Raw genomic sequence first — 20,698 nt, 5'->3', positions numbered from 1 at the left:
AGTTGAATTGAGATGGATGAACCTAGAGCCTGTTACAGAGTGAAGTCAGAAAAACAAATATCACAGATTAATGCATATGTATGGAATCTAGAAAAATGGTACTGATGAACCTATGTGGAGGGCAGTAATGGAGATGCCGACATAGAGAACAGACGTGTGTACACAGTGGGGGAAGGAGCGGGTGGGACGAACTGAGACAATAGCATTGAAACATATGCATTCCCACATGTAAAACAGAGAGCCAGTGGGAAGCTGCCATAAAACACAGGGAGCTCAACCTGGTGCTCTGTGACAACCTAGAGGGGTGGGATGGGGATGGGTGGGAGGGCGGCTCAAGAGGGAGGGGATATATGTATACTTATAGCTGATTCACGTTGTTATATGGCAGAAACCAACACAACATTGTAAAGCAATTATCCTCTAATCAAAAACAAAACAAAGCAAAAAGATTTCAGTGAAGGAAGTAACTGCAGATGTGGTGGAAATAACAAGAGAATCAGAAACAGAAGTAGAGCCTGAAGATGTGACTGAGTTGCTGCAATCTCCTGATAAAACTTTCATGAATGCCGAGTTGCTTCTTACGGTTGAGCAAAGAAAGTGATTTCTTGAGGTGGAATCTACTCCTGGTGAAGATGCTATGAAGACTGTTGAGATGACAAGGATTTAAAATATGACAAAAACTTAGCTGGTAAAGCAATAGCAGCACTTGAGAGGACTGACTCCAGTTTTAAAGGAAGTTCTTGCTATTAAACAGTACTGCATGCTACCAAGCAATTTCTTTGTGAAAGGAAGTCAGTTGATGCAGCAAACTTCACTGTTGTCTTATTTTAAGTCGTCACAGCCACTGTTTAGCAACCACCACTCTGATCAGTCAGCAGCCATCAATACCTAGGCTAGACTCTCCACCAACAAAAAGAATACTTAATGAAGGCTCAGATGATGGCTAGCATTTTAACAATAAAGTATTTTTTTAAGCAATAAATTGTGGTATCCTACATGAAAATAAAAGGTACAAAACGTCTTATTTCAACATAAAAACTATTTTTTCTGGAGTACGTCTTGATCTGGGAAAAGGATAGATATGTTGGAAGAAAAAATAAGAAAAGAAAAGGCAACCCATTATTTAGTCCTATGCTGTTGAGCAGGGGATGACTTCAATGAAGTATTTTTCACTTAAAAGTATGCATATTATTTTCTTAGACATAATGCCATTGCACAATTAATAGATTACAATATAGTGTAAACAGAGCTTTTGTATGTACTGGGAAACCAAAGAATTCATGTGACTTGAATTATTGCAATATTCACTTTACTGAGGTGCTCTGGAACTAAACCTTCAATAACTCCGAGCTGTGGCCTTACTTCTGAATGTGACTGTATTTGGAGACAGGGCTTCTAAAAAGGCAATTAAGGTAAAATGGGGTCATATGTGTGGGCCCTAATTCAACATCACCAGTGTCCTTATAAGAAGAGACGATTAGGACATGTGCACGTTCACAGTGAACAGGATCTGTGAGGACAGAGCCAGTGATGGCCACCTGTAAGTCAAGCAGAGAGGCTTCAGAATGAAACCAACCCTGCTGAAACATTAACCTTGGACTTCTAGCTTCCAGAACCGTGAGAAAATATATTTCTCTTGTTTAATCCACATGATGTGTGGTATTTTTTACGGTAGCCCTAGCTTTGCCAACAAAGGTCCGTATAGTCAAAGCTATGGTTTTTCTAGTAGTCAGGTACGGATGTGAGAGTTGGACTGTAAAGAAGGCTGAGTGCCAAAAAATTGATGCTTTCAAATTATGGTGCTGGAAAAGATGCTTGAGAATCCCTTGAACTGCAAGATCAAGCCAATCAATCCTAAAAGAAATCAACCCTGAATATTCACTGGAAGGACTGATGTTGAAGTTGATGCTCTAATACTTTGGCCACCTGATGCTAAGGGCTCACTCACTGGGAAAGACCCTGATGCTGGGAAAGACTGAGGACACAACGATGATGGGGGTGACGACAGAGGATGAGCTGGTTGGATGGCATCACCAATTCAATGGACATGAGTTTGAGCAAACTCCGGGAGATGGTGAAGGACAGGGGAGCCTGGCATACTATAGTCCATGGGGTCGCACACGACTTAGCGACTGAATGACAAGCAAATTAATACAGATAGAAGCTACATTATAATGGGGGTGGGGTAGGGGGGCAATGGGACCTAGAGGGTCTAACAGCTTTGAACTTAAAATGTTAATCTATTCCTCTGGTTTCAGTCCTTCCACTTGCTCCCACCTTTAATGACAATTAGAAATTTTATTTTCTATGTCTTTATGAGGTTCTACAGCCTAAACCGTCTTGATCCTATCTACAGATGCTCTGGTTCATCTTTCTCAGTTCAGCTAAATCAGTTTCTACTCCTTCAGTCACTTTCCGCATTTTTTCCACCTTCCAAATTTTGTTGTTATCTTGAACCATCTCATCTCCTCTCTTATTCTTCCATCAGTGGGATTTCAGGAAGAAGTAGAGATAAAGATATGTATTCAATTAACAGGACCACGCTTTCTGTTGAAGAGTTACTAATGAAAGTCTAAGAAACAGAAACCTTCATTACCCTGAAGGAGATGTGCTACTTCAGACTACTAACTGAAGTCCACACTGCTAGTTCCAGAGCATTCATGGAAACAGTAAGTGTCAATGCAAATATACATATCCATACAACTATGAAAAATAGAAGTGGCCCCTTACAGTAAGAAAAGTACCATTTAAGGCTTAGTTGGTTAAGTTATATATTTCTATGTCGATTTCAAATACAGACACCCAGGTACATTTCATTCTTTACAAGGTTACTTCTTGGGGATAAAAACCAAACCAAAAATACAGTATTTTTATAGTGTGAAGCAACCTAAGAGATACCACCAATCATCTACCATAGTAGATTCAATGTGCTTTAGTGACTCTGTATATGACATGTATTGGGTGAAAAGTAGCAAGCAGATTCAATTGATGGGTTCCTAGAAACTTGGTATTTCTAGGATCTTCTCTGGTGGTCCGGTGATTAAAAACCACCTTCCATGCAGGGGATACAGGTTCGATCCCTGGTCTGGGAACTAAGATCCTACATACTTTGGGGCAACTAAGTCCATGTGCTGCAACTAAGACCTGATGCAGCCAAATAGATAAATACAATACATATATTAATATATATATAAATTATACATATGTATATACAAATGATTTATAAACAAACTTGGTATTTCTGCCCAGATGCCACAGAAGCAGCATTCTTCTCCCCACATCTCATTATAAGAGATTGAACATTTGATGGCTGTTCTTCTCACTGCCTGGAGCCTTAGGTAGTTATAATAGAGGTAATAGATAATAGAGGTTTTTCTCCCCTAGAAATTTAACTAAAACTTTAATCTCATAAATGAAATAATTTAGTTTAAAAACACTAGCTTTTTCTTATCACTAGCTTTTTACATGAGAATTTGCTTTGTTGCTGCCACATAAAAAGACATCAAACACTAACCTGTGCTGAAATTCCTAAAGGTGTGACAAATAATGTAGCAGATCACAGGCTGTTTTAAAAAATGCACTAACTGCTCCAATTGAGAATAATAGTCAACCATTATATAAACAGTCATTAGATTAGGAATAAAATAATCCAGACAGGCAAAATCGACTGCCTACCCCATGGTTGCTGCAAGTTGCTGGAAAACTCCAAATACAGCATAATTTACAATGATGGTTTTCAATGGCTAGTGAGGGGCTACTTCCTTCCATCAGTATTCAGTACTGATGCGTTTCAAACTCTAACCTACATCAGAATCACCTGGAGGACTTGCTAGACACACAGATGAGTTTCTTGAGGCCTGGGGTGAGTTGGCGAATTTGCATTTCTCACAAGCTCCCAGGTAATCTGATGTTGATGGTCTGTCCTGGGACCACACATTGGGAACAACTGCTGCACTTAAGAGTTTATGGAGAAAGATGTTTGAGAAAGAGAGAGAAGTACATTCTCATGTTGGGTGTGGCAAGGTTTCTAGTCACTTAGAACTATTTTGCCAACAGAATCAAAACAGTTGGGTAACCTGGGGCTTCCCTGGTGGCTCACTGCAAAGAATCTGCCTGCCAATGCAGGAGACACGGGTTTGATCCCTGGTCTCGAAGATTCCACATGCCTTGAAGCAACTAAGCTCAAGCACCACAACTTGAGCCTGTACTCCAGAGCCCAGGAGCCGCAGCTACTGAGGCCGCACATGGGAATTACTGAAGCCCGTATGCCCTAGAGCCTGTGTTCCTCAACAAGAGAAGCCACCGCAGTGAGAAGTCCGAACACTGCAACGAAGAGTAGGTAGCCCCCAGCCCAACCCCTGCAACTAGAGAAAATCCCGCGCAGCAATGAAGACCCAGCACAGTCAAAAATAAGTAAATAAATAAATAGTATACATATGGCTGAGTCCCTTCACTGTTCACCTAAAACTATCACAACATTATTAACTGTCTATACCCCAATATTAATACAAAATAAAAAGTTTAAAATAAATAAAAATTAAAAAAAAAACTTCAATTCAGTAACAGAGTAAACTTCATGGTTGATGATTTTAAATTGTTCACGAGGACCTTCTCTTTCATGAATCTAGCCAAACAATATAGCAGTAGGTAGTCAAACAGGGCATACTAAGCAAGGCAGTCAAGGCTGAGTTATTAGATATTGGTGAGAAAGAAGGGAATCTTGGGCACCATTGACCAAAAAAAGGCAAGGTTTGCTCATAAACCCTAGTTTTGTTTGCACAAACAAATTTGGGACAGCTGGGTAAAAGTTTTTGGATGGTTTTGGAAATGGCTTCAGATTAAAGATGGCAGATTGACATCCCTACGTGTTTAGGTTCATTGTCTCCTGAAAAGGACAGTAAAGGAAAGTAAGAGGATAAATTCACAGGGACAAACAGGATGGGGCTGGAGTCATCTGCATAAGATATATCTCCGCACAATTCTGGAAGATGGGGATGAATGGAAGAGCGGAAACTGGCTTAACAGAACATCAGAAGCTACTCTAATGACATCCTAGAGGTCAGTATAGAAACAGCCCAAGAGATTATTCTACAAAACACCAGATTGGACCAGGTCTTGGGGATGCCAGAGATCATGTGAGAGATGCTGAGGAGAGGTCACAGGATACCAGAAGTGAGAGAGAGGTGAGAGGCTGAGAGCTGAGTGAATGTGGATATTTGGACTTGTTAGATCCTCAGGTCCCCTGTCCCACTTCCTGCAGCCAGGTGATTACAATGACAGGGGCTTCCCTGGTAGCTCAGATGGTAAAGCGCCTGCCTGCAATGTGGGAGCCCCGGGTTCCATCCCTGGGTCGGGAAGATCCCCTGGAGAAGGAAGTGGCAACCCACTCCAGTATTCTTGCCTGGAAAATCCCATGGACTGAATCTTGGTAGGCTACAGTCTATGGGGTCGCAAAGAGTCGGCCACGACTGAGCGACTTCACTTCACTTCACTCAGGAAATAAAGGAGAGGCTTGTGCATCCGGCAGAAAGAAGGGCAGGACTACAGCACCTATAGGAAAGAAAGAAACCGCATACTGAGTAGTGACTGCTCTGGATCTCTTCTGACCTGTTCTGAGAATATCAGCAGCCAGGAGAATGTGTCCTCAGCCAAGGGATGGCAGATATTTCTCTTGAGATGCTGAAGAGCCCAGAAAAAAAGACATCTAGTTTCTGATATTTGGGGACTCTTCCTAAGGAAAGATGAACACGATCACCACAGAGCAAGCCCATCAGTGGGCAATAACCCTTCCTCCCACCCCTATGTGTAGTTTCCAGAGGGGTTTTAAGATCTCATTCTTAAGTATGAAGCGACAGTCAAAGGTTTGCAAACATTTGATGAAAGCTTCCAACATACTGAAATTTCAGAATATTTGGTAACATAATTATGAAATCTCAGAATATCAGAGATAGAGAGATTATTCTATGAGTTTTTAGGAAGAAAAATTCTAGGTCACAAAGGAATGGGACTCAGGATGGCATCAGAATTCTAAATGGCAACATTGGCTGCTAGAAGATAAAAGAGAAATTTTTATGAACTTATGAATGAAAAACTTCAACTTAGAATTTGACACTTGGTCAAACTCTTTCAAAAGAAAGAGTTGGGAAAAAAAAAGAAAGTTGAATAAGTTTTACCTTCTGAACCCATTCTTGGGCTACTACTGGAACATATGCCATGGGAAAAATGAAGCAGCAAACCAAGCAAAAAGTCACAGGACAGAGAAATGGGTCTCTTACTCTGGAGATCAAGGATTGTCCCAAGATGACAACTGAGTAGCAGGTCCAGAGAGGAGCTCATCTCCACTGGAACAGAAAGGTAGTGGACTTTGGGAAGGATATTTGGGGGTGTGGGGGGTAGGATTGATTGATCATTTGAAAAATAAATGTGACAGTCATTTGATAGACATGTTGTAGAAAAAAAATATCAGATGGGAAACATCACAAACTAAGTAAATAGATAAAAGCTTAAAAAAAAAAAAAAAGAAAACAAGCATAGTACAGTAGTTGGTTCTGTTGTCACTAGTATTTGCACAGTCACTGGGCTTCCCTTGTAGCTCAGTGGGTAAAGAATCTGCCTGCAGTGCAGGAGACCTGGGTTCCATCCCTGGGTTGGGAAGATCCCCAGGAGAAGGAAATGGCGACCCACTCCAGTATCCTTGCCTGGAAAATCTCATGGACAGAGGAGCCTGGTGGGCTGCAGTCCATGGGATTGCAAAGAGTCGGGCATGATTAAGCAACTAACACTTACACTTACTTGACTACTTGCTATGCTTAAGCTGTGAAAGAGATACATTGGAAGAATGGTGGAAGATGAAACTGGACAGGGTTTGAAAGAGCTAAGTCCTTATCTAAGGCAACAGGTCGTCAAAGCACCTGTTATCAAAATTGATAAATCAAGGGATCCCTGCGTAAATTATTAGAAATAGGGAGGTAATGACAGAATGGACTGCTAAAAGTGGAATTTGGTAGCCTCTAGACAGTAGGTTAAGAAGGTACATGAAAGTAGGTATTGCATTACCTTAAAGTATTGTATTATCTTACAAACGATAGTGTGTGTGCTTATACTGTATTTAAAAAGAAAAAAATCCTGAAATTCATTTGTTGAGAATGAAACATGGAGCAGCCAAACCTTGCCTCACAATGTCATGTGCAGGAAATATATGATCCATATAGATTAAAATGGAAGTTATTTCATCTCTGCCAACGTAGTATTAACTCTAAATAAATTATGATAAAATTTCCATGCCCTCTCTATTTCTACAATTAATATGCATGGGCTAGATTACTGTCAGAATTTATACAAGTACTCATTGTTATAAATTACAGGTTTGCAAATTCGCTGCTCTCAACCAGGGGCAACAAAACTGCAAAAAGTCAGTTTCATCCGGAATTGTTTCCGTAGCAACCATATTAAGCTGGAAGGATAAAGCACCTTTGTAGTTGCAGCTTCTATTGAATTACAATGTAAATGTTGATGCCTGCCTGGAAACGTCAAATGACAAAAGGTTTATGGAAGGGATTCAGTGGTTTGCAGCTCTGCAATCCTGTGCTGCAGAATTGAGATGGAAGAGGTGCGCCTGAGCCATTTGAGTGTCTGTTCAACCGAATTTCTTCATCCCATCAAAACCAGCCACTCCCTACCCGCCGAGGTCAAGAAAGGATGCTGCTGCTGTTCAGTAGCTAAGTCGTGTCTGCTTATCTATTTATAAGTCTAGCCGTCTACCGTATCTTTTGCACATTGGGACATGACATGTTGTTTGTTGTGGATAAGAATGTTAAAAATGCAATTACGTAACAGACTTGGCGATCTTCGTGCTTTTCGCCCCCTCGGAGAACAACGTAAACTTGAGTCCCGTACTCTTCTGACACTGTCCAACAGTGTCCTCTTAATGTGGGTATTAAAAGCCTCGTGGTTGTGCTGCGCATTTGATTCCGGTTGGCTTGGGACACCCGAGTTCAGCTCTCCTTAGTCCTTCCGTTCGACCCACAATCCCTAGTGGTTGCAGGTGTTGGTTTTTTTTTTTTTTTTTTTTCTCCTGGTTAACTTCTCTCCTTCAAGGTCCCCCAACCCCTCACCCCAGGCCGGCCTCCGGGAAGAAGGGAAACGTAGCACGAAGTCTGCTCCAAGCACCGACCCTCAGCTCCCACGGCCCGCCGCTGGGCTGCAAGCGTGCCGCCGCTCCACTCAGGTAAACTTCGGAGTGAGTTACCTGCACTTGGAGAAGGGCCTTACCTGAGCGCGCCTCTGCCAATGGCAGCTCACCTGAGGGAGCTCCGCAGCCAATCACCGCGCAGCTCGTCCCTCGGGCTCGTACCCTTTAGTGAAAGAATTCAGCTCCTTGCGAGAAAGTTACCTGTGGCCGCCCAAGTCCGCCACTTTCTGCTCTGTGGCTGCCCATTGCCACGATCCGGGAGGGACTCCGCGCCGCCCGGCCGCCTCCGAGCTCGGGCCCCATGTGAGGGGGCCCCCCCCTTATCCCACCTTTCCGGCTAGGTGAGGGCGCGAGCGGGCGAGCGAGCGAGAGTGGTGAGGGGGGACGGAAAAGCAGAATTACCTGTAGCTCTTGTTCTGCCATCTCGGGCGCTCTCACACACCTTCACCTGCACAGACTTGAAAGTCCAGTTTCACCAGAGGCTGAGGCTCCAGGAAAAGGGGAGCGAGTTCATTGGATCAAACATGTCACAAGAGTCGGACAAGTAAGTGGATCACACGCGCCGGCTGCTGCTACTACCACTTTGGGCTGATGGCAACTGGTTTGTTATTTTTTTTTTTTTTTTAAGTTGCTATTGTTGGTATTTTTTTTTTTTTTCCCCTTTCTTTTTCTTTTTGGTGTATCCAGACTTTTCCAGATTATGTTTCTACCCTGGTTAAGGGGAGAAACCCTGCAAGAATGTGAATGTTTAATATCCCCTTTGGGCCTTGATAGTAAAAGTAGGTTTTCCTCTTTCCTTCCTCCCTTTATGAAAGATCTCAGCCCCGGTCTCCCAGGACGAATCCTTGGATATTGGCAGAGGTTTCGATAGAAGAGGGCGGGAGGCCTCTTATTCCCCCTCTCTTTTAGTTGCTCCCACCGCTTCGGGCTCCGAGGGCCATTTGGAAAATTCAGCTGCGTTCCTTCCATTTGCCCAAAGGGCCTGCTGGAAAAGCGGGTCTTGGCGGCTTTTGTGTGAGCGCAACAAAGAGCCTTTATCCTGAAAGCAGAAACGGCCATCTTCCCGCACCGGGCCGGACGGTGTGCGTGTGTGCGCCCCCGACGGGAGGCCAGGCGCCGGCCGGCCGGGGCCTCGGGGGCCACCGGCGCCGAACCCACCCCCGTTTCCGGGCCTCCCCGCGCCTCCTGCCCGCCCCCGCATTGTTTGGCCACCTTACGCAGGTGCGGGAGGACGGGGGCCTTTCGGAAATGAGGGGGATCGATTTGACGCCAGAGTTTGTGACACGGTTGGGCGCGAAGGGGCGCGTGCGACTTATGGAGTCACCCCCGCGCCCGGCCGGCCTCCGCCGCCCCGACGGCCCGGGCGCCGCGCGCTGGAGGCCGCCACCTCGGGCGTGGCTAGCGGGACGGCGCGGGTGCGCCTGGCCTCCCCGGGGGACTGTCGCCTGAAAAGGAGGGGAGCCCAGCTTCCCGCGCCTCCTAAGGCCAGCCGGGGGGCGCGTCCGCCCCGTCCGGGACGGGAACTCGAGACGCGCCGGGGCACGGCGGCCGGAGCCGCGGGGCGCCGGGCCCGGGTCCAGTCTCGTCCGGGCGGCCTCCCAGCAGGCCTGGCCCCCGCCTCCGGGCCGGCTTTGTGCAGGCTGGGGGAGGTGGGGCCGAGGGCGGGAGCGAGGGGGAGCCGGAGGTGGGTCCCGCGGCCTTTCCTGGGATTCGGTGGCGACACTCCCCTTCCCCCTCCTGTCGGGCGCGTCCCCGGCTGGGAACGGGCTGCGTCCTATTGGAGTGCGTAGGGGCCACCTTCCCGCCTTGCCCGGTCGCTTTATCTCGGCGGTGTGGCCACTCCAAGGAGAACTTCCTCAGGGCGCTTCTCCTGGCCAGGTGGCCCTGGACCTTCTCGGATTGAGGGACCTTGAGGGGGGAGCGCGAATGCCTCGCGGACCGATCCAGGGATGGAAGGGACAGTCAGGAAAGTTAAGCCCCGGGTAGGGTAGGCGTAGGACACGTCTGAAGCGACTTAGCAGCAGCAGCGTAGGCGTAGTTAACATCACAGGCTAGCATATTAAAAAAAAAAAACCAACTAGGTATTAGTACCACTTTACTCACTAGTGAAAAATGAGCTGCTGCGACTATATACACCGGAGGGATGGACCTAGTTGCAAACGACGAGAAGAGGGCGGGAGAAGGGTAGGACTGGGGAAGTGATTGAGTGTATCCTTGTTTCCTCCCCCTAAATTCTCTTTAACCTTTAAGAACTCACTACTTCGAGTTTGAAAGCTTCAGTAACCAAAAGCCGAGATAGCAGTAGGGTTGTTTTGTTTTGTTTTGTTTTCATCTTCTTGTCAAAAATGGTCGCAAATCTAGTCAATATTGGATAAGACTTACTGTAATTCCTTAATTAAACCATATAACGTTGGTCGCACCCCTTCGTTTTGTGATACAATGAATACTCATACTCATGAATTGTGATACTCATGAATTTAGGGTGAAATCAGATGGGCTTATATTTTAACTGGTTGTACTTAGCACCAATAAAGATAATTTATTTAGTACTGAAGATAAGTTCTAATATAGTCAATAATGTTCTGTTAACCTTGGTGATGGACAGTAACTACATTTATTGTGTGGATAATTTTGTAATGTATTAGTCCACAGGCTTCCCAGGTGGCTCAGTGGTAAAGAGTCAGGGTGCCAATGCAGGAGACTCAGGAGACATGGGTTCAATCCCTAGGTACGGAAGATCCTCTGAAGGAGGAAATGGTAACTCCCTCCAGTTTTCTTGCCTGTAAAATTCTATGGACAGAGGAGCCTGATGGGCTACAGTCCATGGAGTAGCAAAGACACAACTTAGCCACTGAGCGTGCAGTATATAGACATCAAATCACTATGTTGTGTGCTTGAAACTAATACCATATTGACTGTGAATTATGCATCAATTAAAAATAAATTTAAAGAAAGATAGTAAGTTCAGAACACTAGCAATCTAGTTCAGTGTGATACATTACCAAATTTCTATAGCTAAAACTATCTGGGGTTATGTATACTTACATTTAGTGAAAGTAACTTTTATCTAGTCATGGTTTCCAAGACTTCATTTTGTTTCCAGGGAAAAGAAATACTAACAATACCCCAAAGAGACTGTTGAACCCCATTCGCCTCTCTTTGCTGGGACTATGGAGAAATGCTTGACATTAAAAAGTGATTTTTGGATCGTTTTTTGCAGATTCTAGCCTAGTTTTCTTAATGTTAATATTCTAATGGAGGGCTGTCAGGATGGGTCCAGGTTTTTATGAGCTTGAAGCTTATGCAATTGTGTGTGTTAGTTACAGTAGGGGTGAGGTCTCAAAAGAAAAAAACAAACAAACACAAAAAAACACCCACACCAATGAGCCTGTTTTCTGGAGCTTCCTGCCAGAACAAACGGGGATCCTGAAGCTTGAACTTTTATCAGCTTCACCGTAACTCTGTGTAGGAGGCCTGTCTGTATTTTCTGGAACTAACCTAAAAGAATACACACAGGATTTTTTTTTTTCTTTTCTTTTCTATAAACCCATCAAAGTGTAGGTAAGCTTTTGGATAGCAAGCACATGAAGATAATTCCAGTTAGCAAGTCTGGACTGAAGTAGCATCATCTTTTTTATAGCTGTGAACTTTTCAGATGGAAACGATCTGCTTTTTATGTTCTGCAATGTTGATGCTATCGCTATTTAAAACAAAGTATTTTTAGGACAGTTTGTCTTTGTACATATTTAAAATTTTTCTACTCCCCCTTTCTAACATTTTATGAAGATTTATGGTCTTTGTCAACAAGCATGTATGTTCTAGCAGCACAGTGACGGATTTAGAAACTCTTACATTACTGCCAAAATATTCAGAATATATATGATTTATTTGAAACCCACAGGTGTTTTTCATTACCTTTATGTGTTTTCTGATTACTTACCATTTGCAACACATTCACATAGGTATATAGGAGAATAAAAAGATATATAATGTGGGCTATGTCTTCAAGGGACTTACACAATACAGCAGAAGATGAGACTTGAACAGATATTATATAAGTCCCCCTTCTCCCTACCCACCCCACTTTAGCCTTAGGGCAATTACCTTTAGTCATTTGGTGCATTTTATCTAGGGAGTCCAGTCATAATTCTAGAAAGAAAAATAAACAAATTTATAGATGCCTTATGTGGGTAATCTTTCAATTAATGGGGTGAAACATTTTAATTAATCTTTTTACTCTTTGGTTTTATAAATGTATATGTTTCTATTTGGCTATATACTTTTTTTTTTACCATGCCACAAGGCTTGCAGGATCTTAGTTCCCTGACTAGGGATAGAACCTGGGCAAGGGCCATGACAATGCAGAGTCCTAATGACTGGATTGCCAGGGAATTCCCAAAAATATCTTTTAAGATCACAAACACCAGTTAACCATGTCTTCCTCAAAGCACTAAAAATACCCATTCATTTATTCAACAAATATATCTTGAGTGCCACTATATCCTGAACAATGCCATTGATCCTGGCGTTAAGATTCATTAGCAAATAGAACAAACTCCCTGCCGTCATGGTGCTACCATTGTAGTGTCAGGAAACAGAGGAAATCTGTAAAGAAGTAAATGCATAACAAGTTAGATGATGATAAATGCTACAAAGGAAAGCAAAGCAGGCTAAAGGGATTACAAATAATGGGAATTATGTTATATAAGGTGGTCAGGGATGGCCTTTCTGATGAGATGACTTTTAAGCAGACAACTGAAGTGAGAGCTCAAGCACTGAAGATTCTTGGGATAAGAATGTTATAGGCAGATGGGAGAGCAAGTGCAAAGACCCTGAGGTGGGAGAATGCTTAGCATATTCTAGGATCAGAAAGGAGCCCAGTGTGGGTGAATCAGAGATGTAGACAGACAGCGATCCCATTAAGTAAACTAACATAATCAGCTCTCTACTTAATAGTCCAGACACTTGTACACTCAAAACCAGACAATACTAATAAATGGTCTTGGCAGTCAAGAGGGTAGTAAATAAAGAATTAGCCAATAGTGTCAGTCTTGTTTCTTTCCTCAGACATCACTAGTTTAATGGCTAGAGTCCAGTATTAATCTTCCCTGCAATGGATTAAATCTTGCACATGTCTTAATTTAGGGATGAAAAAAATGTACACATTCTGGATGACCCTGGGGAATTAGAACTGAAGGAGAGGGACCTGCAAGGTATTGCTCTGACACTCCTGTCTAAACCTCTTATTTTAAGCTGCCACCCTTCCTGGCTGTCTCAATCCTAAATTGTGTGTGTGTGTGTTAGTCATTTATTTGTGTCCAACTCTTTGTGACCCCGTGGACTGTAGCCCGCCAGGCTCCTCTGTCCATGGGATTCTCCAGGCAAGAGTACTGGAGTGGATTGCCATTTCCTTCTCCAGGAATCTTCCTGAGCCAAGAATCGAACCCTGGTCTCCTGCACTGCAGGCAGATTCTTTACCATCAGCGCTATAGAGAAGTCCCAATCCTAAATTAATCTCCAGCAAAATAAGGCTTGCCCTTTCTCTTGCCCTCATTCAATTTCTACAAACCTGTATCTGTCAGAAAACAGACTGGTCCACTGTGTTCTAACTTGAGACACTGCAAACTGTGCTTTCCTTAGTTTTGCATCTTCAGTGAAATAAACCAATATACAGGCAAAATTAACCTACCTGAAAAATAAGAAACTGCTAGACAATAATATGAAAGTCTAGATTGATTGGGGAAAAAAGATTGAAGATAATCATGTATGTGCTTAGTAATAGGAATGTCAGTAGGAATTCTTTAAATCACTGCAAACTCATCTGATTACAAAAATATCACCTGAGGCACTTGGTAAAACTACATTCCATGTGCCCCACCTCAGAGCTGTGGGGAGAGGGGCCAGGGCATCTACAATGGATTATTTAGCAAACTCATGCTTTAAGTGAATACTTTAATAAATTCAATTCATAAGCAACTTTTCAGGTGTATATTCGTTTATGTGAAATGAAGTCTGTGGGCTTTGTTTTACCTTCAGTATTATTGCTTCTAAATGATTAGCTTCTGACATTTTTAACTTAGGTTTAAGAGTTTTTCGGAGAAGGAAATGGCAACCCACTCCAGTATTCTTGCCTGGAAAATCCCATGGACGGAGGAGCCTGTGTAGGCCACAGCTGGACATGACTGAGTGACTTCTCTTACTTTCTCTTTTCTAAGAGTTCTTCGCTAAGAGTTCTTAGGCCTTCTCTCAATGTCATTTACTTTCATTGTTTTGCTGAACTGTCCCTTCTGGAAGAATGGGATCCTTTGGACAGGTCATAAATTTCCAGACCTGCTAAACACCTGATTTGGAGTGATGTCACCACAGGGGGCTTCTGCCAGACCCAGAGCTAAAAGGTCAAGCTCAGATTTTAGGCTGGATCCCACTCACTAGGGAACTGAGTTGGCGTTAGAAGGCCAACCTCATCCTTCCATAATTTCACATTAGAGCACAAAATTGGTGTTCATTTTTCTGGGCACAGTTATTTCATTAAAATTAGGTTCTATTTTATAGCACAAAATCAAAGATAACAAATTCTGATCTGTATGATCTGATGTTGGTCCTTGGTGAAATATTTAATGGGATGGTGGTTGCCGTTTCATTTCTAGGGCTGCTTTAAGTATTTAAGTAGGCTGCTTTAAGATGGTAGCTTTAAGTATTATCTTGATAAGATGGCACTAGGCCCTCTGTTGATCTGTAATTAGATCCTATTTTAAACTGACTGCAGAGACTAGGTCACTCAAATGCACCCGGTGCCATCTGATTTAAAGGAGGATTAAAAGTCAGTGCTAGAGCAGTGCTGAAGAGCTCTATCTAGCAATTTGTACTATATTCTGCAAAGTGAAAAAGAGAATTTAAACATATAGTCAAGTAAGTCAAACATACATAGAAACATTTATGCAAAAACACGATCAAAGAACCCCACGAAGTATTTGTTTAAAATCTACAGATACTTTAAACAAGATTATTATTTTGATGTTAGGTTATTAAAACTAGCTGTTAAAAAGTCTTAGGTAACTCAAACAAATGCTTTGGTTCCTCTTTGTGACTTTGATACAACTAGGCATACATTTCAGGTTAAAAAATAAACAGTTTGGTTAAATGGTATTTTCCCTCTCTTATTTCATCCTTAGTCTGACACAATATTTTTTCCCCCATTTTCCCCTCCTTCCCTCCCTCCCTTCCTTTCTTGGTCTGTCTCCTGATGCCACTTTCCTGATTTTTTTTTTTTCCCCTCCCATATTACTTGATAGGAATTGACACATGCATATCTTCTGGGCAGAGAGATAAATATGAATCTGATTTTAGATGTTGCTAATTTAGTCAGTGAACTTTGCTGTGTTCTTTTAGCCTTGTAAGCATCGGCAGACCATCCTTGTTACCTGAGCCAAGAGTTAAGATGATGGCTGTAGATGATGCCACCCTACCTAGTTCAAGTCAACTGAGTTTAACCTTGGGAAATGTTTCCTTTTAACTTCTTCTTAGTTTAAGGCAAGCCTTGTCCTAGAGTCCTCACTCATGAGCCCTGCCATTCACTTTGGGGTGTGTACACTCTTCCTTTTCAAAAGGTATTCAAGGATTCCTGCTCAATTATAAAAACATTAGGTCTAAGCTGAAACAGGGTAGTGATTGGTTTGGCAAACGTGTCCAGGAAAAATTCCTTAGCGAGCAGCAACAGGCTGAATAGGAATTTCTGCTTCGGGCCACGAGGATGAGTGGGTTGCTTAGTAACAACATATACCTGGGAGTCCCTCAGACAGCTTCACAAGTCTTCAAGTTTAGGCCTCCAAAATTCAGATTCATTCTACCCTCCACATGCCCTGTGTATTTTCATCCACTAAAGCAGTCCTTAGTTCCATTTTATTTATTTATCTGTCCATCCACCCTTCCTATATCCATCCATCACCAGAAAATTACATCTTGTGCCATGTCTTTTAATGGTCTATGATAAAAAGGACTGGACTATAAAGGGGCAGGTTGGATAGAAACAGAAAGTACCACCTTAGGAATTTACCCCCACGTCCCACCCCCGTTTATACTGGGAAGAGAATTAAGTGGTTTAGCTTGATGTGTTCTGGGGAGTGGCAGAATTAAAGTAATATTATTTTAAAAAACAGTGTATTTTGATTTGTTACATAAAATACCCACCAAACAAACATTTTTTGAGTGCTATGGAAGGCACTAAAAAAGCTGGTGCATTTCAGCGGATTTTGATGTACATTTTGACAGTCAGTCGGGGTTATGGAGATTGACCATGTATTTGAAATGGGCATTCAGCAGAAAGCCATCGCTGCCTGTGGCGATGAAGAGCCCTTATTTTACTTTGTAATGAACAGGGCAGTGAACTTTGTGGGGTGCACTTTTAAAGTGATCTGACTTCACATTCACTCCCAAGGAAATGCTTCCTTTACAAGTGTGAATGCAGACACCCTCTGGAGCAGAAAAGGAAAGCTAGATTTGCCTGTTGCTTCTTTTTATTTTGGTGCCCGCCTTTCTTCCCGATGCTGAATGTATCTGTATAACAACCCTCCTCCCCCAGAGTCTCTTCTTTTAAGACTCCTGAGTTTAGATCGAGATTTTAGAAAAGGGGGAAAGGTTGAAGTGAAGGGGAGAAGAATGGAGAAAAGAGAGGAAGAAAAAAGGAGCAGAAAGAAACTGTGTTTTAGCCGCTATTGAGCTGCAGGCTTTTCTCAGTAGATAAGAGTTGCCTGGCTCAGCCTGCAGAGCTGGGGTCTAGGAGATGACCAAGTGCTGTTTGTCTTCCTGGGCAACTGATTCTTACTTGACGCCTTGAATCTGAGATCTAGGACGAACCTTCCAGATCTTACAGGTGAACCTTCCAGACTTTCTAGGATGAACCTTCCAGACCTTCCAGGTCTATGAGTACCCAAGTGTAGGATTTGGAGCTAAAAGTTTAGTTTGAAGGTAAAAGTGCCTTAATTCTTTCTTGTATGTTGCACACCAGCGTTGTATGAATTGAAAATCTGAGGTTTTGATAAATTAAAAAATACACTGCTTTTTATGGGTAGGGAGATTGAGAACAGGGGAGGCATTGCCTATTTGCTTCTTAAAATATGAACATGACTGTATGAAATACCTGGTTAAGAATCAGACAGTGTTTCAGTTAGAACACTTTCCTTCCCACACTCACCCGAAATCATTGGTTTTGGTTCTCAGTTCAGTGAGCCTCAGAAAATAACTGCTTTCTGTACTTCTTGGATCTAACTTTTCAAAGAAGCAAGGAACAAAGGTAGCTTTAGCCTCTTTCCTGTATTGCCAGTAAGATAATTAACATAAGATCAGAGGGTTCTTCTTTCATTATTTTTCACCTGTAAAATGAAGTTGAACTAAATGATCTCTGAGGATAATCACTTACTCCAACATTCTGCGAGTTTCATTTTCTCCCTTCCAGAGGGGTCTGGGCTGCTGGCAGCTCACAGAAAGATGACGTTAACAAAAGAGGACTCAGCGTGGTGGGACCTGCTTCTGCTCCCATGCCCTCCCCCACTCAATCATTTTATTTTAGCAAAATAAAAGGTGGTTTAAGATGACAAACAGACTTCTGGCAGGCAGGAGACATTCAGAGGGCCACGCGGAATTCAGAAGGGCATCTAGGCTATGAGATCAATGGTTTACCCAGTGGACCCCTGAACAGCCTCCCTGGGCTGGTAGATAAAGATACAAGAAAATTAGATAAAAAGCGCTGGTAGTTTCTCAGAGAACTCTCTTGCCAGAGAGCACCCAGGAAGTGGTTTATTCTGCACAGGCTCGCGGAGTGAGAGGCAATGTTGGAATGCACGGGACACTGAATAAAATTTAGTAAATGGCAAACAGCAGCAAAAAGGACAAAGGGTTCTCCTCTTTGCTCTTCCTGCCCTTTCCTCTCCTCCCCATCCTCCTCCTCCTTCACTCCTCCTCCCCCTTCTCCCTCCCCCCAGCTTCCTGATTCCTCCTCCTCTTAATAAGACATAATTCAGGGAAACCCATTGTCAACTGGATTGCCAAACAAGTGGTTTAATAAGAGTTCAGAAAAGGTATTAAATAATATAAGGACAAGAATAGCACCTGCAGTTTCTCCTCGATTATAAGACAATATATTATTTTGCTCCAGGGCACACAAGTGACTATTCGTTTAGGTCAGGAATAAAATCTCCTTTTCTGGTATCCTATTGTGTTATAAGATTTAAAAGTCTCTGAAGTTCATTTTCTCTGTGGCCAGTATTGGTACCAAGACAAAATGGACTATAGCCCCTGGAAGGTTCTCAGGGTGGAGGACTTCTGATAGGTTACAAGGCCCTGTAAATACATTTATGCTTCTTGTACAGACCACGGTTTTTAGCTGCTGTGGCGTCTTGGTGGCTAGTTTTAAAACTATGTCTATCTTATACATAGTTTCGAAAACATTTTTCAAAAGGACACATGTTGCAATGGAAATATGGTCCATAACCATGAGTAGACAGTTCACAAAAGCTACAAGTAGTTAATAAGCAGATGGAATAATATTTAGTTTATTAATAATCCAAAAGAAATACAGATGATAGAACAGGGAAGCTCGAGGTTTCCCTGTCAAATGGGCCAAGATTAACAAAATTGGGTTTGAGTAAAATACATTTCTAGGAGGATTATAAATTATTACAAACTTTCTAGAAGACAGTTTGGTTAAAGTGGTTGAAATGGGCCTACCTTTTGACATCTCAGTTCCGGTTTTAGGGCTTTATTTTAAAGAAATAATCAAGGATATTAATTGTAGAAATATTTAAAAGAAATATTTTCCTGAAAAATCAGGAAAGCACTAAGTGTCCAGCTACAGAGGATTGGTTTAAATCCTCTGGTAAATCACTGTTCAGTGAGATGATGGGGAACTCTGCAAGCATTATAAATCATATTATGGAAAAATATTTAATAACAGGAAAAAATGTCATGGTGTATTATGTTAGAAGGTGTATTATGTTTACAGGCATAGAAAACAAAAAAGTATAGTAATAAAACCACAATAGGTTAACAGTGGTTTGCTCTCTGCATGGAGAAATTACAGACACTTCCGTGTCTTATTTGCGCTTCTCTGTATTTTTCTAGTTTGCAGAAGTGAGCTTGTACTGTTTTTGTAATTAAAAAGAACCATTTAAAGGTTCTTTCTAAAGAATAGTCATGTGGCCATGGAGACGTGCAAAAATAGCACACACATACCCTAAATAAAAGGGGAGAGAGAGTCAGCTTGCTTAGTTGTTCCAGGTCCCTCCCTCCTATCCAAGCGTGCCACTCCACTCATCACTGCGGGTACAACACTGTGTCTTTTGCACTATGCCTCACTCACCGGGACACGGGTTGGTCTCAACAACCCTGTCTCTTTGGGTTGGCCCAATTATCAAGTCCAACTATTTTTCGAAACAACACAAATAGGTGTGGGAGTTTCCAACCTCTGTGTAACTTGGAGCTGGGGGGGTCGAGGGTGACTAAGCAGAAGAGAAACGTTCTCATCTACTCTGTCCTGCGCGCCTGCGCAGTTTCCCTTGGAGAAAATTCTCTGTGGGCGGGGCTGCCTCCCAGGCCTTCTCAGACCTCACCTGAGTGCCTGTTCTTGGGAGGGACTCGGTGGTGGGTCCAGTTGTATTTAATCTTTTGCAGGAATAAGGAGAACCCGGAATATGACTTCCTTTGGAAACAAAAGGTAGATGTAGGCACGGTTGAGTTTTTATTAAATTTTTTTTTTTAAACAGCAACTTATTTTTTCCATAACATAGACATGCTTTTACCCTGGAGGGCCGAGCCTGTGACTCATCTACCTGCTTCTACAAGCTGGTTCATAGATCATGCCAGACTGCGAGCTGGAGTCTGTTAGTTAAGCTGTGGAGAGATTGCATCACTGGATTTCCTGCAGGCGTCTTTCGGGGTGGTTTTGTCGCAAATGTGAAGTTATTTACTTAACATATCCAAGGAGCATCCACAGCAGGGAACAAAAAGTACAGGAGGTGAACTTGAGGCAGAAAGTGGCCTCACAGAATCACTCAAGTTGCCAAAAATATGTCAGGAAAAAAGCGGCGGTGGGGGTTGGAGAGGGCGAGGTTTAAAAAAAATAAGAAACTTTGCCTTCGTGAACAAAACCTAAGCAACGTTCGCTGGTGGGAATCAACACGGTTTATGACACAGGAACTCTAAGATATATACTTCTTGGTTGTGGATTCCACAGTGAAATATGCAGTTGTTCCTTTCTCTCCCACCCCAACCTGGCTTCCCCTTGCCCATGCTTTTCTTCTCATATTGCAGAAATTCATCAGGACTTAAATACTGTACCTTACATTTTCAAAAATCATTATCTTCTTTGGACGTTGGAAGTCTAAAGGTGCACATCCTTGTAGGTCTTGTGAGAGGGAGATAAGGAAAGGCCACTTTTTATCCTGTGTTTATCTTCAGTTTTCAGTAAACATCGTAAAAGGTGTGGTTTGTATTCAGCCACACAAAACCACAAAT

The 20,698-nt window shown here is 42.7% G+C and overlaps 1 protein-coding gene and 1 long non-coding RNA gene across 6 annotated transcripts in view; one reads left to right on the top strand and one right to left on the bottom strand.

The window, feature by feature from the left end:
* LOC133042744 (uncharacterized) overlaps window positions 1-8,640 on the bottom strand; it is a 30,448-nt gene extending 21,808 nt beyond the window's left edge. For both annotated transcript variants that reach the window (XR_009689566.1, XR_009689567.1), the window contains exon 1: window positions 8,594-8,640. This is a non-coding gene — a long non-coding RNA (uncharacterized LOC133042744). The remainder of the gene's footprint in view (window positions 1-8,593) is intronic.
* GRHL2 (grainyhead like transcription factor 2) overlaps window positions 8,148-20,698 on the top strand; it is a 165,881-nt gene continuing 153,330 nt past the window's right edge. For 2 of the 4 annotated variants that reach the window (XM_061123654.1, XM_061123653.1), the window contains exon 1: window positions 8,346-8,735. In XM_061123654.1, the coding sequence (XP_060979637.1) occupies window positions 8,716-8,735 (20 nt within the window). In that variant the 5' untranslated portion in view covers window positions 8,346-8,715. Of the gene's footprint in view, window positions 8,228-8,344; window positions 8,736-20,698 lie in introns of those variants that run through there. The other 2 variants (XM_061123656.1, XM_061123655.1) reach the window with 2 other exon arrangements.

This window comes from Dama dama, chromosome 21 (genome assembly GCF_033118175.1).
Source record: "Dama dama isolate Ldn47 chromosome 21, ASM3311817v1, whole genome shotgun sequence".
Classification (NCBI taxonomy): domain Eukaryota; kingdom Metazoa; phylum Chordata; class Mammalia; order Artiodactyla; family Cervidae; genus Dama; species Dama dama.
The sequence above is the reverse complement of the archived record's forward strand: the minus strand, read 5'-3'. Positions and strand labels throughout refer to the sequence as shown.